The following is a 21479-nucleotide window of genomic DNA, read 5'->3' on the forward strand; positions in this document are numbered from 1 at the left end:
CAGAATTTAGATTGTGTAAAACTCTGGCAGGTCCCTTAAAAGAGGTTCATCCATGGGGACATCTGGCTGATCACACTCCCAAACCCATCCCAGATATTTCCAAAGCAGCCAAAGTCAGGTAAACCATGCAGAAGGATGATCTGTACTTACACTGCATTTTCCAAATGTGTGCAAAATGGTGCACAAAAACACCAGTTTCCAAATGGTGTCCAAAAGGAGCACCAATGCTCCTCCCTAGAGCAGCCCTGAGGGCTGTGGGGTCAGAACCCTTCCTGTCACCCCCTGGGGACATTGTCCCTTTGGATGTAGGATGAGCAGATATGGTGGCACACAACACATGAGGCTTCACATGCAATCTGACCCAGGCCAGCAGTGGAAGTGACAAAAATGTCACTTTGTTTTCTGGTCACATCCCAGGGAACCTCATGAAAGAGGTGGCAGAGAAAGAGTTGGGTTTACAGGTGTTTTTCTGGTGATCCACATCCAACAGGGCACAGGACAGCTCCCTGTGTTCTGCAGGATATCTGGATTGCACATTTTCTTCAGCAGACAAAGTTTTCTAAGTGATATTTGTCTATATGGGCTCATTTCAAGTGCAAGAGAGACTCTGTTTTCCCATATACACCAATCAGTTCATATTTATGCCCTTAGCAGGGGTTGCCTTGCTAGAACTGGCTACATCTTTATCTTGATGAACATATTTGATGAAAAAAGGGACTCCTGTCTGAGCAGGCTATTTCAGCAGCTCCTGCTGGCTGAAGAAAGCAAATCCTTTAGACTGTGCTGCATTCATTTTCTGCCTGACTCCTCTTTGACCTTCTTAGCCAAAGTCATCATTAACTCATTTGCAGCTTTGCAATCAGCTCTACGGTCAGGTAAAGTATTCAATTCATTCCTGTTTCATTTCAGACTTCATGTGGTACGTAACAAGTTATTTTCAGAGTGAATGCAGGATTACATGCAGGGCAACACACATTATCTTGAATTTATATACATTAAAAACCAAAATGTAGCTGAAGACCTCACTTATTTTCTGCAATATCAAAGCTCTCCAAAACTCATTCTTATTACCCAAAATTGGGACAATGTGTTTCACCAGGAAATGAGCTATAGATGATTTTAAAATCACATCACTTCATTACATCAGGGCAAAAGGCCTGTGAGTCTGACTCCTTTGGTCTGGAGGTTTGCCCCAGAGCTTCAGAACCCATTGTGTCCAAGGACCAACTAACAGACACTATGTGCTCTCAAGGACCTCAGCTACATTTGTCAAAATTCCAGACACATGAAAAACACTTTATGCTTGAGGAAAAAAGGAAATTATCAGTTTTTGTTCTGTCAGTCACAATGCAAGTGATATTTTTTTTCTTTGTTCATTCCCCCACCCCCCTTCATCCCTAGAAAGTACTAACTATAACCATCGAAGAGTTCTTCCTGGGCAAGCTGTCTTCAAAAAGATTAATTTTGTGTGTGTGTGTGGTTTTCTCCAATGCAGAAAAAAAAATTCACAAAAAAAACCCCTCAAATTGCCTTTGAAAAGTGCTGAACACCACCACCAGAGCCATTATTCACCAACCACATCATGTTGTTTGACAACTCAGTTGTTTTCCTAAAGTACTGTTGCCTGATTATAGGCAAACACACAAACCAGAAGCACATATACCTCAAATGATGTTCTTTTTATGGTGTCTTTCCAAGAACAGCAGTAGCTAATTGTTGACTTTCCTACTGGGAAATGTCTGTTTAATATGCAGATCTCTTAATGACTACTCTAAAGCAAATTGTCTGTTCTACACTAATTTAATCATATAGATATATATATTTATATATATATAAAGAAGTTTAGCTCTTACTTAGAATATGCTTTATCCTCTTTCCAGCTACCACAAATCCATGTGCCCAGTGGTTCACAGCTGCCAGGTATTTTGTTTATTGTAAATACCATTACTGAAAGCATTTGTAAGGGTTTTTTTTGTTCCACTTACTTGATGCTGACTTGCTTTTGCCAACTGCTCATTGGCTGATTCTACATTAGAAGAAGAGGCCTCAATGTTGGCTTCAATGCTATCTGCAAATTAAGAAAACAGAAGATAATTACAGGGTGCAAACCAAAAACAAAGACTTCATGCCAACAACAATTCAGAAATTACCTCATGGGCATAAAGAGGTGAGAATCCTCTTGGTTGTGACCTGTAGTTGTGCAGGGAAGCAGGACCCACACCCTTTTTGACGAACATCCCCCCCATCAGTCAGAGGCAGGATGGCTGACAGCTCTCAAGTGTGCTCCGACAGGATGGAGGTTACCTCTCATCCCATTCCCACTGAAATCAATGGGAAAAGTGGCAGGAAATTCAAAGCAAAGCAGCTCAGGACTGATAGATTTACTGGATTAGGGTTAAATTATAGAAGGGACATGGCACCTGAAATTAACTTATTAGAGCTCAGGGATAAGATTCACCAGTGGGTTACTGACCATCTCCAGGTGTCTGTCCTTGATCAAATCATCTCAGACAATATCACAGAGAGCAAATCCAGGGTGTGTAATTCATCCCATTCTCCTGGAGTTGATCAAATTAAAAAAAAAAAACCACAACCCAAAGTCCTGGACCACATTGCCAAGCTGCAGTGGAGGTCTGTAAAATGGCTCAGACTGAGATAATCATCCAGAATCTAAGATTAAGGGAGAAGAATCTCACCCTAGATTGCCATGTCTGGCACTGGGGGAAGCCTGGAGGAGCCACAAGGAATCAAAATGAGACTGGAAAAGAAAGATTTTCAGTTGCACATCACAACTGACAGGTGCCCACTTCCATCAAAAACAAATATTAACTTTGGCTGCTGACCGTGGTCAGAAAGCAAGACACCTGTGGTATGAAACCTGCAAGAAAGGGTTTGTGTTTCCAGCAGAAATCTTGGAATTCTTGACCATCTTGTCCCCCTAGAGATGTGCAGCCAATAATTTCTGGCCACAGTGGGAGAATACTTGGCCTTGGTCTGTTTCTGGGTGGTTTTGAGCACAAAATACATCACAGAGTACATGAACATGATCAGGAGAACTCAACCTCAGGTAGAAATTGGAGAATAAAGTTCCAGGGATTTCTCTAATCCTTAAAAAAAACAATGGAAATTCTTCAATTAATAGTATCAGGAGTTGGATTAAAACATGCCACAAAAGATTTAAGTAATTTATTACTTGGTTCTAAAGGAAAGAACAGGGATTAACTTGGCCATCTTTGTGGTGGGCAAAGAAATGAGGGTTTGTAGATAATTTGTGGAAAGTGGTTTCATTCAGGTTTTGCCATTTTAAAATGAAACAGTGGGAAAGTCTGTTAGGTAATTATGCACTTATAATAATCACTCAAAATGAAATAAATTTTACAAAAGCAAATGAAATAAAAAAAAGAAAAAACACAAAAAAAGGAGAAAAATATCAAAAACCCAAGTGCCTAATCAAGGTAACAGAACTTGCTCATGTATAATGTTTCTTGGGATCTTAGTGCAGACACCCTTCACTGCTCAACATCTCCTAAAGGCTGATTGGCCTCAGAAAATTAATCATTTAGGCAGAGAGGAGCTACCGAGGAGAAATTTATTTAATATATCCTTCTAAAACAAGAGTAATCTGTCTGTGCTTCTCCTGGGGAAGAAGGAAATCATAGAAGCAGCTTAATTTAGCTCCCTCAAAAGGCCCTCCAGAGGAGCCCAACGCTTTCTGCTGCCTGCAGGGAAGCCTGAGGAGGTTTGCCTTCGTTAGATAAAATTAAACACTCTGCACACCCCCTTAGTGCCTCATGGAATGGGAGAAGCATAGCTTAGGCACTGTTTCTGCAAACATCATCCATGTTTTTCCCAGCCCAGGCTTTCCCAAGTAAGAAGGATGTGTGCTCCATGTCCTGTGTGAGCTGATGGGATGTTACAGAGGGAGGTTGGGTCCTCGTGGCACTAATTCTGCTCATTTGTTCTCCCAGTGGGGGAATAGCAGTCCTGGAATAAGTAAATTTCCCATTTAAATTCTATTTTTGAAGCAACTTGTAATCCTGAGGCACGGGGGAAAAGCTAAAACAAGCAAAAAAAATTTCCAAACCAGCTCTAAAACTCTGTAATAATGAGACATAAATAGGTAAAGCAATTTAACCAGATATTTCTGCTGATTAGCACAGGGAAGTGAGGAAAGGAAAGAGAATTTGGCTGAAATCACAAAGAAATATGCAATAAGTCAATGATGTTAGTAAGTCAGTGATGGCAATAAGTCAGTTATGTCAATATGTCACTGACAGATATTTCAGTGAATCTTTGCTGAACTCAGGGTGGTTCACAGCTTCACCTTGGCCACTTGGGGATGGAGAAACAAAGGTGGGAAGATCCTCAGTAGGCTGAAAAGAGCTGCTGGAGGGATTTGCCTTTTCCTTCCCTTGGCTTTGGGATGAAGGGACAGTGACTTTCTTCCCAAATAGATGAGATAATCCACCCCTGGTCTGGAATTTCTCAAAGAAATCTAATCCCATGACAATTTTCTGCCCTCAGACTGTGGTGACTAATTTATTGTACAATTTGAAAACAAAAATCCTAAGGACATGAGACTGACATTTTGGTAAACTGAGGGCTGCACCAAAGCAGATGGTGGTTGCAACCAAATACATCAGGGAATTGGGAAAATATTTATAATTTTTCATCTAAAACACAGTTTTGCAACAGAAGTAGTGAAGGTGACAGAGCTAACCAGGTTTTGGATTCAATTTGCTATGATTTTATGACACATTTATCTCACACAGATGGCAATAATGATGACCCCAAGGGGTATCTTTCAGCTCCAGCTATTTATCTGTGTCCTGAGGTCAAGCCCTTCTAATGGCCAACAGGAATCTTATATGGAAAATAACTGGAGTGACAGTGGGGGTTTTGCCCTAATCTTTCAAGGAAACACTCATATGACCTGAATCTTTACAGCAGCAACAATGGATTGGTTTCACAAGGTAGAATTTCAGCTAAACCACTTGAAAGACAGGAAAGTGAGATCTTGAATGAGAATTTTTAAATGCTCCCACTTGGCAGTAACCAAAATGAGCCCCTTCAGGTTTTCATAGTATGCTTTTATTTTTAGCACTTTAATAAGCTTAACCCTCTTTTTATCGCTACAACTTCTGGCTAAAAATAATCAATATAACACACTGAGAGGCACAATAAAAAGAAGAAGGGAGGGAAAAGGGAGTATTTTGGTAATGCAGAAAGGTTTCTTTCCTAATTAAAAGCCAAGTTTGGAGGGAAATTGCTTTCAGCGTGAAAATGAATTTTGCCCATTCGAATTGCCATGTACTTGGAAAGTTTTAAGTGAGTGTCATAGAATGAACAAAAGACCCTCAGGCTTAGTGCAGACAGAGCTGTGGATGTTAAAGGGAAGGAAAACGATGACAGTTCTTCCAGAGCAAAGTTTAAAATGGCTCAGGGTTAGTCATTTGCAAACTTCAATGTAAACATCGAGTTATAAATTCTGCACACGAGAGGATTTATAAAATAATCATGCTCATATGTTAAACTCGGGCTAAACGGGTCACACTGGCTTAGATCGGTGCAAGAAAATACAATTTTCAGCTCTGTGAGTCATCAGGAGCTGTGGTTATTGCTTCCAAAAAAAGGCAGATAGAACTTACCTTCCTAGCTGATTTTTTCAAGGCACTAATTCTTCCACATAACAACCCAAAACAACCCTCAGAGGTGAGGACTGAGGCACTGAACAACCAGACAGCACCATTTCCCAGGCAGGCCTGGAAAGAGCATTTAGAGTACCCTAAAATGTCACAACCAGCTCTTCCTGTTGGTTTTCTTCAGCCAGCAGCCCAAACCCCTTGGTCTGAATGAATAAAAGTGGCTACAGGGCAATGGCCAAACAGCAGAATAAATTCACAGCACTTTTTCTCCCGAATGATTTATACTGTCCTTGAAATGCATCTTGGAAATGTCAAGTATCTGCTACTACATATGGATGTGCTGAAAAATGGCACTGCCCTGCCAGAGGTTTGCTGTGCCTGCCAGGATACATCTCCCAGGGATTTAAAATTCAAAGAGTGTCCTGGGTGTATCTATTGGAAAACAACAGGTTCTGTCAGAGAATAAGGCAATTCCTATCATCTGCTCGGTGCTAATGGCAGAGAGCAGAAATATTATCCCTTTAGCATTTGCAAAGCAATTTAGTGTTCTTTCTTAGAGAGACAAGTGGCCTCAGGTTCCTGATGTTTGCCACAGGAGAAGAGTGAGGGTGTGAAGAGTGTCCTGAGGGTGTAAGTTCTGGACTCAGTGAGCTCTGCACACTCTCAGTTACCAATCCAAGGTGTCCACAGTTCCCACATAATCCAAGGTAATGATGCTCTCATATGACCTGGGATAATCAATCCAAGGCTCTCATTTTAAACTCAAAAAATGTGCATGTGTAAGGTGCAAATATATTTTATATATATATATAATAATATTACAGTAATATTATAATATTACATTGTATTAATGTATAATATATAATAATGATATTAATTATATATACTATAAATACAATAAATATAAATAAAATAAGTAATGATTGAATATAATTATATAATTACATATAATAGTATAATAAGATTATTATAATATTACAATGTATTAATATATAATATATTAATATATATATTATTACAACCGACCTGATTCACTTTTATGTTTTTTCCATTTCCTTCTTTTTCTGATTTAAAAAAAGTTATTTCAACAAGAGCTTTTTTCTTTTTGGTGAAGCAATTAAGGGGTCTGCCAGATTTATTGTTTTCCCCCAAATAATTTACAGAGCAAAACAGCTCAAATAGCTTTGAACAGGAAATTACAAAGAGTTTCCTGTAGTACACCCTTTTTTTTCATAGAATCAGAGAATCATGGAATGGTTTGGATTGAAAGGGGATTTAAAAACCATTTACTTCCACTCTCTGCCATGGGCAAGGACACTTTCCACTATCCCAGGTTGCTCCAAGCCCTGTCCAACCTGGCCTTGAACACATCCAGGGATGGGGAATCCATATTTTCTCTGGGCAACCTTTTCCTCATGATTTACACTCAACGTTCTTTTTTTTTTTTAATTCTGTTAGACATTCAAGTTAAAGAAAAATACAATATGTTTCTTTAAATTTACCAAAAGAAGTAAAGATCAAAATTACATTTTTCCCCAAATCCAGCTCATGAATTGACACAGTTTGGATTAATCTCTTAATGCCATTTGCATGCAGAATTTTTCAGAAGTCCACTTCTGTCTATAATTAACACAAAACTCACTTTCCATCACACAGCTGAGTTTTTGAGTCCTATAGCTGATGAAAGAAGTTTCAATCTGAGTTTGTCACAGGAGTAAATAAGGTTGGTAGGGGTGTGGATTCACAGAAATAAATATATTTTATTTCTGCTCGCTGTCTTGGAAAGATCACATATTTTATCTACCAAGTAAGGTCACTGATATTTACAACTTGCTTGACCTCTTTTGCTTTACATGGCTGGTTTGATTTACTTAAACTGCTCCAGTCATGTTTCCCAAACAGTCTGGCAGAGTTTTGCACCTCCCAGCAGAAACAAACCTCCACCTGGCCAGCTCCTGCCTTCCTGACATTTACTGCTCAATTGCAGCATTATTAGGAACCACAGCCATGGCAGTTCTAACTTCCCAAAAATTGCTCTGGATAAATTGATGTGAGAAAAATCCTACGGGTGGCAATAAACCTCGTAGAAGGAAGAGCCTTGCTTCTTGTACAAAATTAGCTGCCTCATTAACTGTAATTATACCAGCCCAATCACATTATGAGGGTCAAACACAGAAACAAACACGGCTGACAAATCTTTAGGCGTCAGGAAATTTGCAAGTGCAGAGTTGCCCATTATTCTTCTCCTTGTAAACCAGCATGTGCTGTCTAACCAGCACTGCCAGCACCTCCTAAATGTGAAATCCTCCTGCAAGGATGACAGGAAAAATCACACAGAGAGCAGAAGGAGGAGAGAAACACAAAAGCTCACGGAATTTTTGTGTTGCTTGTTGTCTCAAGTTAAATGAGTTGATCACAGATCACAGTAGCCCAACCTGGCTCCAACAACTCTGTCCCAGCAAAGCCACCAAGCTGTGCCTCAGGTCACACTGAGCACCTTCCAGGCTGTCCAGGGAGTTGTCTACTGGAGCCACCATTGCTGCAGTCCAGAAAAACAGGGAGAGGTGAGTGGTGTAAATACCCCATAGAATCACAGAACAGCTTGGCTTAGAAGGGACCTTAAGGACCATTTAATTCCAAACCCCTGCCATGGGCAGGAACATCTTTCACTAGACCAGGCTGATCAGAGATCCATCTGAGCTGGCCTTGAACACTTCCAGGGATGGGGCAACCACAACTTCTCTGGGCAGTGAATGGCAGTGAATCTCAGCCCTGATTCAGCAATATCCCAGTGTACCCTCCCTGCATGGGCTGTGCTCTGCACTGACACACAACTCTGGGTCCTATCAAGTGGCTGGAAGCAACACAGCCAAGAGAAGATTTCCCAACCCACCAGGAACCAATAAGAACAAAAACACACACATTCCCATAACAGCCTCCTCTGAGATCGCTTAGGAATCTTTACCAAATGAGAGATTTTGCAGGCCTCATTCGACTGATTGGAGATATTAAAGCTGTTACATTCAGGTATTCAGGGACTATTCTCAAGATGTGCTCATTTTCTGCAGATGTCCCATCCGAGACACATAACTCGGGAGGGTTTAGTTAAGGATCCGGTTGAACAATTTCCCAGCTCAGTGTGCAGTGTGACAACAGACTGTGCCATCCAGGCAGTCAGACTGGAGGAGGATGTGCTGATGGACCCTCTTGACAGTGTTTACGTGTCAAACCAGCCTTTGGGTCAGAAAGAAAAAAAAGTGGACTTGATTTCACAGGAAACAAACAAAAAAAAATTAAAAAAACAACCCCAAAACTGAAAAGAGCTCCCTGTATTCCAAAGCTTCCAAAATAAGCAATCCATTTGAATTCATGCAAATATCTTTTCCTTTGAAGGAAGTTTAATGCTATTGTTACCTTCACTAGGCAATAAGTGACAATGTGGCACATCAGTGAATGTCAGCATTGCTCAAGGACTGAATACATTGGCCCATCAAGAAGTCCCTGACTGAAGGAAAGCAGCAGCTGCCGTGTTTTTACTTCTTTTTCCAGGTCTGTGGGCTCCAGCCTGACAGATACCAGGCAGAGATGTTTGTTATGTGAAGGAGCATCGATTTTAGACCACGTTAAGAACTTTTTTCACCCAGTTATTTTCGGATATAAAAATTCCAGACTTCAAGAGTGAAGTGAAAGCTCAGTAGCACCAAGATCTAAGTCTGGATAAGTACTGGTCGAAAAAGAAAGTCTGAGGAATTCTCAAGCTTGACACAGTAGGACATTGATTTGTTCTGAGGAGGCCACCAAGTTAATTAGCAGGATGGAACATCTCTCCTAATAGGAAAGGCTGAGACAATTGGGATTGTTCAGACTGGAAAAGAGAAGGGGTTTTGGTGACCTAATTGTGGCCTTCAAGTACCTGAAAGGAGCCTGCAAGAAAGATGGAGAGAGACTATTTACAAGAGCCTGGAGTGACAGGACAAGGGGGAATGGCTTCAAACTAAAACAGAGTAAATTTAGCAGGAAGAAATTCTTCCCTATGAGGGTGGTGAGGCCCTGGCACAGGTTGCCCATAGAAGCTGTGACTGCTCCATCCCTGGAAGTGTCCAAGGCCAGGTTAGACAGGGTTTGGAGCAACCTGGGATAGTGGAAAATGTCCCTGACCATGGCAGGGGTTGGAATGAGATGATCTTTAATGTCCCTTCCAACCCAAACTTTCCTGTGACTCTATGATTCAGCCAGTGAGATTTGCTGTGGGAAGACAGATTTGTCTACATTTGGTCTCGACAGAGAGGGAGAGAATTGGTAAATTACGTCCTGCATTTCTGCCCTTGAAATGTTAAAATAGGAGGCTGCTGTGTGAGCTTGGGACCTTTTCCCATTTTAGTGAACTGGGGAGGTTACAGATACACAAAGCTTGGTTCCAAAACTGCTCAAAAGAATCACAAATGTGACACTTTTAAAAGTGTACAATGTTTTCAGGACAATGTGGGTCTTTCCTTGTGGCTTTGAGAAATGCGAAGGAGCTGCAAACAGCAGCAGAAGTGGTGAAAGTTGAATTGGAGTAGTTTAGGCATGTAGGTTTTGAATGTTATTCTGGCATAACTATTAAGGTTGCACACACAGGTAGGATGGAAAAAATAACTCTTCTAAAACACAGAACAGCATTTCCTTTTGCCATGGGTAAAAAAAAAAAAAAAAGGCACTAACTCCTATTCAGGTCAACTTTGTTCTTGGTTACAAGACAAACAGAAGCCTGCAAAAGTGGACAAATATGCACTTGCTTCCAATATATCAGATTCCAATATAAATATTGGCAGCTGTGCTGTTGGCACTTTCTTCAGAGGAACTCAGAATTTAAGGATTCTCTTCTCCCTAACAGCAGTTACAGAACTGATTTCATGGAAGTTTGTCTACATATCCCAGTACAACCAATCAAAGTACAGTCTTGCACAAGTAAAATAGAGATTTTTCAGTATGGAATATTGGCAATGTTTCAGACTGTCAGGGAACTAACTGTTCACCTGAGTGGCCATCTATGAGTATGAAAAGGAGTGGGTGTTGCTGTCACAATCACCTCCAACATAATTTACTTCTCACAGTGCCAAACCTTTAATCTTTGGATGCTTTGGCTGCAGAATCCTTCTGCTACCAAAGCTACATGACTGTAAAGTTTAGTGGGGATGAACCTCTTCTGGCTATCTGGAGATCTTGCCATTTGTACATCATCTCCCCAAAGCTGCCCTCAATCCACACCAGAACCTCCTGGAGTATTTATGCCTTTTTGTGTTGTCCTTCCAGCTGACACTGGGGTGGTTGAAATCCCTCAGGAGGCCCAGACCCTGCAAAGGTGAGGCTGTTCCTGTCTGTAAATGCCTCATCCACTTTGCCTGTCCTCTTTTTAATCCTGACCCAGAAACTTCCCATCAGCTTCTCATCCATCCCCAGGCAGCATCCAGTGCACTCCAGCTGCTCCCTCACATAAAGAGAAACTCTTCCTCCTCATTTTCCTACCCTGCCCTTTCTAAAAGAACCTAAAATCTCCAAGGGAAAACTTCGTCATGGGAGCCAAACCACCACATCTCCATGATCCCAGCAGGATTGTAGCTCTCCATCTTCACACAGAACTCTAATTCCTCAGGTTTATTCCCTATACTTTAGCACCCCAGAATGTTCAGCTCCTGGAGAGAATTTGGGATATTTGTCCATGATGGTGGTGCCTGGTAGGCATTTCCCTGCTCACTTCCAGGTCTGAAGGGTTCACTTTGTGAAGCCTTCCTGCCACACAGCCCTGTGTCCTTTTCTCAGCAATCCTGTCCTCTCCTCCCATGGGACCTCTGGTCAATCCCTCCCCCCCCTATGGTTACTAAAGTCCTCTTTATGTGGTGGATCCCATCTCTCCCAAGCAGAAATCTGCAAAAAAGGTCCCATGGAACCCAAAACCACATCACCAACACCAATTCTGCAACCAATTATTGATTTCTCCTACAGAGTTCTTCTCCCTGCATTCTTCCCCCTCACCAGCAGCCTGTGTGATGAAGCTCCTCTGGGATGCTTTTGCCAAGAGCTCCTGCAGGATTGTGTTGGAAAGACTCTGCTGATCCACAGCTAACCCAGACCTTGTTTTGGTTTCAGAGGCTTGGGCTCACTGATATGGCAATGCATAATTAAATATTTGTATCAAAGCCATGCCATGGGCAGGAACTTGGGCACAGAGTTTGCTTGCAGAAGACAGAAAATAACAGAGATATCCTCTCCCAAGTCTGCATTCTGTTTCTTGCCTGCATGACAGAAATTGTTCTCCCCCTAGGGAGTGTTTCCAAGGTGTTTATTAAGGAGTGTTATCAAGGTGTTTATTAAGGAACTGGCTCACATGCCAGAAAAACTCCTTTTAGGTTTTTTTTTAAGAAGCACAGGTTACTCTGCCTGTGCTACAAACAGACCACACAAAAACTTCCCAAGATTCTTTCATTCCATGTATGTGAGAGGAATGGGCTGGAAAAAATAAAACAAGTGTCAGGAGAGCTGTCTCTTGTCATCATGGGATTTTCACTGAGGGGGTTTCAACATCCCTTGCCTCCTGATTCTTCATCTCACTTACTTTTGTGTGATATGAATGTCAGAAGATAAACAGGGACCCTTCAGCAGCTGATTGGGAAGACACCTCAATTGCCTGTCAGGATTAAAAGATAGTCCTAAAAAAACCTGTTAAAAATCTGCTGCAGTGTAAGTGGAAGAAGAAGAACCACAAAAAAACCCCAGAAAAACCTTATGAAAGCTCAAAGACAAAATGTCCTATTTAGTCTAACAGCTTCTCACAGGGAAGTTAATACTGGGATGGCTTCTATGCATGGGTAACATCTTAAAATAATAAATATTGCCTTAAGAAAAGGAGTTGTGAGGATCTTGAAGCTAGCTGATGTATGTTGTCATGTCCCTCAAGGCATTAGCATCTGATGTGCTTTTAGAGATGAATCAGGCTCCAAAGTTATCCATGCACAAAAATAAGCTTTCAAACCAGCATGAAGAGGGAAAAAAAAAAGAGAAAGAAAGAAAGAAAAAGAAGGAAAAATAAAAGAAAAATGCTAAAAATCTGATTTTAAATGTAGTCTTGATTTTTTTCCTGCCCCTGTGAACCTGGTGCTTCTCAGTGGGGTGCAGCTCATTCATTTCAATATCTTATGCTAATGGAAATTTGCAAAAGGATGAACTTGGCAAAAAAATCTAGAGTGATTAATAAACAGCAGAGAAGAGTTTCTGCTTTTATGATCTGCATATGGTTGTCTCAGGACTTGATCCTGCTCCCAGGAGCACCAGTGAGAACTCCAGCTGAGCCTTGAGGTGAGAATAAACCCCAAAAATCCTGCTGCCCTGGAGTTTAGGTCCCTTAACCAGCCTTTAGGACTATTAGCTCTCAAATTTGGAAATGGGCAGCTGTTACAGAATCACTGCTGTTGTACATACACAAAATAAGAGATAGAGAAGAAAAGTCTGTTTTTCTTAACTCCATCCAAAGAGAGCAGTGACAAAGACAAAAGTCAGAGGGAGCTGATCTAATGTGTCTTATCTCTCTGTTCACAAAAAGTGGTGGCTCTCAGTGATGGGCTGCTCTTAAATATAGGATTAGGAGTTACTGCCATCTCTTTTCCCAGTTTTCTCCAACATTCTCCTAGTCATTGGGAGCTGGAGAAAAAAGAGGAGGTCAACTAATGGGCAGAAACTTCAGACTATGTATATGAGCACATCATGATGTCAGGCTTCTGTAAATTTAATTAGACACACCCTGCAATGTGGAATGAAAATTCTATTTAGAAGAAACAAGCTGCTTAATTGTCTCTAATTTCATCAGTAATCATCATACTAATTGCCACTACTAATGTTTTTTAATTACAGTTCCAGGTAAAAAGAAGAATTGGATCCTTTTCCAGTTAATGTTATATGCTCCCCATCGTCCTTTTTGCAGTCAAAAGGGAATGGATTCATCTCCCTGTAAATTCTATTTTATGTTAAATATACCAGCAAACTATCCTTCACACGAGAACCTCATGGCACAGGGCAGCTTGTCAGATCAAAACATCTCTGGATGCACAAAATGCTCAAAACACAGGGAAAAAGGGCTGCTCAAGAGGGACAAGATCACACTGGAATGGTGGAAGAATGTAATAAAACCATAATTTCAGTGTGACACCTACCTATTGTGTCTCCTTGCTCATGCACCATGGAGGCCAAGTCTTTGATGATCTGGTTCACATCCAACATGTCACTCTGGAAAGACAGAAAGTCCAACATTAATGAGGAGTGGGGAATATCAAAGTATAAAAAGGCACAGTCCACACCCAGCTTGGCAAGGAAAAACACAAACCCAGAAATCTTCATCTGTGGAGATATAAAAAAGAAAAAACTGTAATGCTCCCATAGTAAATAAAAAAATTCCCTCAGAGCCATGGTTTGCTGGATCTAAGTCAGCCAGCTGACTCAAGCTTTGTGAGAGAAACAAGTGGAATGATCAGATTTTATGGCTGCTTTTCAGAATTGTGGGGGACAAAGGAAAAACAACAATAAAAACAACAGCAGCAAACCCTTCTCTTTTAAAAAAAGTTACTGTTGATGCAGGCCATTCATCCCAGACTGTTTTCTCCTCCACAGAAAAAGGAAATCTTTCAGCACAGCATCCATCTGATGATATTCATAAACTGATGGAGATAGAATCCAAAACTCCCTGAATTTGAAATTGCCTTATTGGTAGGGCAATAAGGAAAGAGCTGTTTGATGAACAGATTCATTTATATGTTTTCAAATCACAAAAACAAACAAAAAAAAAAAGTAACTACACTCAGCTCTGAAATTTTCTCTGAGAAAACACAGCAAATTACCCATGAGTTTGTTTCCTTCATTTCTGAACACTTACCATATAAAAGAGCAAATGTGAGCATATGTTGACTTCACACGACACTGTCTCTTGTAAAAAGAATTAATTCAGCAATAATAGACATAATAATATAGACACTGCTAAATGCACTAGCAGTAAGGCAACATTACCAGAGAATAAAAAATACTCAAGCAGGATGAGGTTTTTTTTCAGCTGTAAAATCAGAGAATCACAGAAATATTGAAATGGGCAGGAAATTCTGGAAATCAGTTAACCCAACACCCCTTCTCAGAGCAGAAAATTAAAGTAGGTTGCTCAGGGCCATATCCACTTGGTTTTTTCTGTCTCCAAGGATGAGGATCCCACAGACTGTCTGGCAAACAGTGTGTCCAGGAAACCCTGTGCTTTGTTTGACCATGGCTGGATTCCAGGCACTCACCAAATCTCCAACTCACCAAATTTTTTTTGTTATTTAATGTTATCACAGAGGCATTACCACCATTTCTGATTGGCCCAGGGTTGGCCAGAGGCATGTTGGTCTTGGAGCCACCTGGAATTGGCTTTTCTGGACATGAGGAAGCTCCCAGCAGCTTCTCACCACCCCTGTAGTCCCTGATAGAAAACCTGGCCACACAACCCCAACACATCCCTTCAGTGGGGAGCACAACACTGGATGCTTTTTAAAGCAGGGAGAACATTTCCTAAAAATCTGCTTCTCTTGATAATAATGGCACAGTAAGTCCTTTATCTGCTTGGCTCCCTTTTCAAATCTAGTCCATCTGGCTGGAGATGCTGGGAAGAAGCTCCATGGGAAGGATCTGAGGGTCCTGGTGGACAACAATCTGTCCATGACCAGCAATTTGCCCTTGTGGCCAAGAAGGCCAACAGGATCCTGGGGTGCATTGGGAAGAGCATTGCCAGCAGGTCAAGGGAGGTGATCCTGGCCCTCTGCTCAGCCCTGGTGAGGAACATCTGGAGTGCTGTGTGCAGTGCTGGGCTCCTCAGGACAGGAGGGACATGGAGCTCCTGGAGCAGGTCCAGCAGAGGGTTTTGAAGATGATTTTGGACTGGAGAATATCTGATGAGGAAAGGCTGAGGGAGCTGGGGCTGTTTAACCTTGAGAAGAGACGGCTGAGAGGAGACCTCACCCCTGTCTGTCAGAGTCTGCAGGGAGGGGTCAGAGATAGACCAGGCTCTGCTCCCTGGTGTCCAGCAATGGGACAGGAGGAACAGGCAGGAACTGATCCCCAGGAAGTTCCATCTCAATATGAGGAAGGACTTCTTCCCTGTGCAGTGACCAAGCACTGAACAGATCACCCAGAGAAGGTGTGGAATCTCCCTCACTGGAGATATTCCAGAACCATCTGGACTCAACCCAGTGTCCTGTGCTCTGGGATGGTCCTGCTGGAGCAGGGAGGTTGGACCAGATGACCTCACTGTGGTCCCTTCCAGCCTGACCCACTCTGTGGTTCTGTGCTCATCCCAAAAGATCCAATTGCTTCTCACTCACTTTTTAAAGAACTCAGTTTCCCTACTAGCAAAATTAGAAAATGGTGCGAAATGAATCCATGTCCTCCTACTGAAGTTTGCAATGAGAATATAACTGGCATAACACTTAAACACATAATGCAATAGAATTGCATCAATTTAAAATGAGGTCTGGGAGTCCCGCTGTGAGTGCTAGAATACACCAAATTGTTGAATAACTGAAGATGTAGGAAAAGCGAAAGATTGAAAAAGCTGTGAGAAATCATAATAAAGCAAAAAACATTCCCCCAACCAAAGACCGAGAAATGTACCACAAAATGCACTTCATTCCTTCACTTGTCAAGCATAATGAAGCTTTAATTATGGATGGTATTATTCCTACCTTGTAAATACTGCAGAATATTTTGCACAACAATGACATTTAAGTAACTGGAGATTGCACTTGAGCACTGGGGTAGTAAATCTTTGCTGGTAAATGAGGAGAAATTAGTGGTGATTTTTTTGAGTGGGGAAGTTTTCTGAGCTTTTTGTAAAAATATTTCAAAGGGAAAAGCTAAAGTTTAGCAAAATGTGAAGAAGTGAGAATTAACTTTAATGTATTGTTCTGCTCTCATTTAACTGCTTTGCAAAAGATGATTAAGGAAAATACAAACAACAACAACAACAAAAACAAACTAAAAAAGCCCTGAATGCTGATTTGTCTCTCTTGACTAAATTGTCACTGACATAATTTTTGGTTTCTGTTCCTCACAACACAAATACAATCCTTTCTGCACTTCAGTCTGCTTTACTTCGTTATGCTTCCTTTCCAGCACTTTTAAGTGAAGGTGGCTTAAAACTCACAAATATATTTTTGCACCTACATTTGGTTAGAGAGTTTATTGCAATATATTGAATTATACCTGCCCCTCACCCACCCCGACTATTTCCACCAGAATAAAATAGATGATACATTGATTTCTTTTAGGGTCCTTCTCGGCTAATTTAGCCATGTCTGTGTCCTGATCCCCAGATATCACGTGAGGCAGGAAAGAATGAGAAAGGAAATTCAGTTTAGCTTTGCCATTTGTATTCAGGTACTTGGGAAGAACCAGCCATCTGCAGCTGCAGAGTATAGATCTTTCCTATAATGTTGCAATAACACTTAAAATTACTGTTTAGCAAATATGCATCAGTGAGAGCCAGAGCTGGGTTGTGAGGAAGGAAAAACTGCACTTAAGGAAAAACAAACAGGGGTGAGTTATAAAGCACAGAGAACAAAAACAATCTGACCTGAAGCAAGAAATCTGTTGAATAATTTAACCTGGCAATGTGAAGTTTCAAAGTCCTTGATCTATGTAAGGAAAACAAAGGAAGAAATAAAAGAAGGAAAAATACCCAGAAATAAAGATGTTCCATAATGGAATATACCTTGGAGCTATGATTCTGCTCCTTCTTGCCAGGTTTGCTCCATCCCCAAGTACCTCTGAACTTGCCAGGCATCAGAGTTTGTTAGGAAAATCAGATTGCCTTTGGTTTCCCGTGTTTGCACACACTTTGCAGAAGTCACAATGAAATACAGCTCCTCGTGAATCTGTGACTCCACAGAACCCAGGAGTGCAGCAGCCACCACCATTCCCAAAATTCTATCTCCCTGCCAGCTAACTAGGCTGGGGCTCCCTGGGTTTTAATTAACACCTTTCCTGTCTGGCAACAATTCATTCACTATATTCTGCAGCAAGAGGGAGACACGTTTAAACTGTTCCATATAAATCCTCTATATTTTTTTTTCCTCCTCCCCCAAAACGAGAAACCCATTGTTCAGATTGGTAGACAGGATTTAATATCATCCATTCTGGAACAAAAAGAATTAAACTATTCAATAATAAAATGAAATGGCAGTACCTAAAGATGGCTAAAAAAGAGAAGTGATAGACGAGAAAAGATGAAAAATATGGAAGAATTTGAGCCCCTAACGTTCTGGAGGATTAACTCTCACTAGGGAAAATTAGTTTGGGAAGTTCATAACAGAAAGTACTAGGTTAAAATGGCAGGATTATTTGAGTCATTTACCCTGATTCAGTAAGTGAATAATGTCACTGCAAAGTACTGAGATTTTGTAAAAAAAATTTTGACTTTCCAACTCTGACAGAAAAAGGGTTGGAAATATGATTTTGCAGATAAACCAGAAATTTCAAATTCCCTTTTTTTTTACTTGAACAAGACTGTAATTTCAACATCTTTGAAATTAATTTGTGAGCAATCTGGGTTATAAAGCCCAGACATTGTCACCGATGTGGGAACAACAACTCCCAGCAGCCCATTTTGCCATGGAATGAGCATTTCTGAAGTATTTCCAAGACACCAAATAAGTAATGTTCTTTTCTCTTCCACTCTCACGCTTTGTGGGGTGAGGATTTATTCACACTGAAAACTTCCAAGATAACCCTGACCTTTCTGATATCCTAAGGACACTGCTGTACTCCAGCCTTGGGAATGGTGTTAAATAAACCAGAGAGGGGAACATGCTCTCCTCAGAAGGACACAGCACAAATCTGTGTAGTCAATAATTCCTCTCTCACATGGAGCCAAATCCCAGCCTCCTCTATCAGTGTCAGCTCAGGTCCTCAAGGGAAGAGTCACACTTATTTCTAGGAATGTTTGCCTTAGGTTTGTATAAAAATGGGATCAGAAGTATCAGTGGTCTGTCCTACTTAGCACATGTGCTTTTGTGTTTACTCACAAACCAGCCATCCTTTTTTTTTAAAGGACTATAAATTAGCATTTAAATTAATTGCTGCCTCAATATGCAGGAGCTGCTGAATTTTACAAGGGAGGTCACATTCTGACCCATCATCCACTCTGCAGCAAGCAGCCAGGAGAGCTATAAAATAAACCTCAAGGAGATTCTGAAAGATGTCCTATAATGCCCCTGTGTGTATTTCTGCACATGGAAGCACTCCAAAGCACAATAAAGCAAAACAAAACCCTTGTGCTTGTTATCTTTGGGGGAAAAAAATAAAGAAACAAGGAAAAAAACAAAACAAAACAAAACCAACAGGCTTTTGTAGTGTCTGTCATGTTTTACCAGAGAGATGCTGAGGTGTTCCTTGTGTTTTGTCCCCTCTGCAACACCCACGAGGCATCTCCTACCCTGTGGTCCACCATGTATGGACATGGAAAAACAAATCAAAGCATGGTATTTGTCTGTCCTTGTTCTGTTCTGAGAGACAGGGGAAGGAAAGGAAAGGGAAAAAATAATACAAAACGTGAGCAAGCCTCTGATGCAAGATGGGCAGAAACTAAATCTTGCTGCAACAGCCTTTCAACAAATATTTTTCTCTTGTCTATGGCTGGGGAAAAAAATGACATTCAATAAATCAACCTGATTCAGCCTAAGCAACAACAGACCAGCAGAAAATTGTTTTGAGGGCAGAAGCTATCCAGAACAGCAATTACAGACTGAGTTAGATCTCCTCTGGGACTGAGCAACAGCCAGAGTGTGGAGTTTCTCTCTCTCTCTTGCCTGTGTGCTTTTCCTCTCTCTTTGTCTGTCTTAGAGGTCTGTGTCATCTCAGGGAGTGCAGAACTGGGCTGTATAATTAAAGCAGTCATGCTGAGCTTTGGGATGCCAGTCCAGCACCCACCTGGGGACTGCAACTCAAGAAACACAGCAGGCAGGGAGTTCCTGTCCCCCCAAAGCCAAAAGGAGAGGCTGTGGGAGCTGAGATGCCTCGAGATCATCAGAGAGAGCTGAGGCCATTTCAGAGGGCACCTCAAGAGGGATGAGCACAGAGATCCTGCAAGCAGCCAGCTGCTGTTTTATTCATTCTGCCTGGGCTGGGTTGGCCCTGGCTGGATGCCACATGCCCAGCAAAGCTGCTCTGTCACTCCCCTCCTCAGCTGGACAGGGCAGAGAAAATATAACAAAACACTCGTGGGGTGAGACAAGGACAGGGAGAGACCAGTCAGAAGTTAGTGTCATAGACTAACTCAAAAATAGACTCAGTTTTGTTCATTACCAATCAAAATCAGAGTAGGGTAATGAAAAACAAAACCAAATCTTAAAACACTTTCCCCCCAGCCTTCTGTTGTTCCTGGCCTTAACTTCACTCCCATGTTCACTCCCTCCTCCACTGCTGGGGCACAGGGAATAGGGAATGAGGGCTGTGGTCAGTTCACCACATGTTTCTTCCTCCTCACACTCTTCCCCAGCTCCATTTTGGGGTCTCTGTCATGGCAATTAGTCCCACAAACTCCTCTAACCTTGGTCTCTCCCATGGGCTGCATTTCTCCACATGGGTCTCCCACAGGGTCACAAATCCTGCCAGTTGTATCATCATGGAATCAGAATCATAAAATCACAGGCACGTTTGGGTTGAATGGACATTAAAGATCATCTTGTTCCAACTTCCTGCCATGGGCAGGGACACCTTCCTCTATCCCAGGTTGCTCCAACTCCCATTCAACCTGGCCTGGAACAATTCAAGGGATGGAGCAGCCACAGCTTCTCTGGGAAACCTGTGCCAGGGCCTCAGCACCCTCACAGGGAAGAATTTCTTCCTAAAATCCAATCTAAACCTGCCTTCTACTAGTTTAAAGTCATTCCCCCTTGTCAGGGTTGTCTAAGGGAAAAATAATAATACAAATATAGGAAGAGATAGCTGGTCCTTTTTGAAAACCCTTTGGATCTGGAAATAGGACTTGTGTTGAAGGAGGAGGTCATCAATAGTTCTGTTTTTAAGTAGATATCCTCACTTCATATTTGGGAAATATAAAGCATCAAAGATAACATAAAGCATTCTTGTTACCAACTTTGATCCTGACCTTCAAATTAATTAACACCCTAAATTTCATTTAAATTTGCCAGTTTGTAAAGGTGTATGAATTCCTGTATGGATGTACACGTGGGTATTTATACAGACACATAAACACATGTATTCTCATGTACCACAGACATTCCCACCTGTGTAAACAGCTACTCTATATACAGAGACACTAATAATTTCAAGATTAACTTGCCCTGAGCATACACCAGGTGTTAAATGAACATTTGAGGCTTAGCAGATTGCAGAGATATAAACACAGCCTATTTCTGTCTACAGTAGCAGAAAACAGACCTTAAATCTCAGGCTTCTTTTTCCTGGCTAAACACTCTGGTGTAAAATAAGCATGAAGACTGATATGATCTGATAACAGGCAAGTAAACAAAAAATTAAAATAAAAGAAAAATTTGTTTGCCTTGATTAGATATAACAAAAAAAAGTGTGTTGATTCCATTTTGCCTTCAAGTTAATGCTGTAATAGTTTGATATCCAGGAGAGCAGGAGTGGTGTAAGCAGGAATTGGTCACATCAGAAAACTGACATGCAACAGTTGGGTCATCAGGGAATTAAAATCATGAAGTCACAGAATGGTTTGGGTTGAACAGACCTTAAAGATCATCTCATTCCAACCCCCTGCCATGGGCAGGGACACCTTCCACTATCCCAGGTTGCTCCAAG

The 21479-nt window shown here is 41.3% G+C and overlaps 1 protein-coding gene across 7 annotated transcripts in view; it reads right to left on the reverse strand.

The window, feature by feature from the left end:
- Positions 1 to 21479, reverse strand: part of TSNARE1 (t-SNARE domain containing 1) — a 442869-nt gene that overhangs the window by 166263 nt on the left and 255127 nt on the right. For all 7 annotated transcript variants that reach the window (XM_085053686.1, XM_085053689.1, XM_085053691.1 and 4 more), the window contains 2 exons: positions 13832 to 13904; positions 1986 to 2068 (listed from right to left, as the gene is read on the reverse strand). In XM_085053686.1, coding sequence (XP_084909812.1) covers positions 1986 to 2068; positions 13832 to 13904 — 156 coding nt within the window. The remainder of the gene's footprint in view (positions 1 to 1985; positions 2069 to 13831; positions 13905 to 21479) is intronic.

Source organism: Lichenostomus cassidix, chromosome 2 (genome assembly GCF_008360975.1).
Source record: "Lichenostomus cassidix isolate B80296 chromosome 2, HeHo_3.0, whole genome shotgun sequence".
NCBI lineage: Eukaryota > Metazoa > Chordata > Aves > Passeriformes > Meliphagidae > Lichenostomus > Lichenostomus cassidix.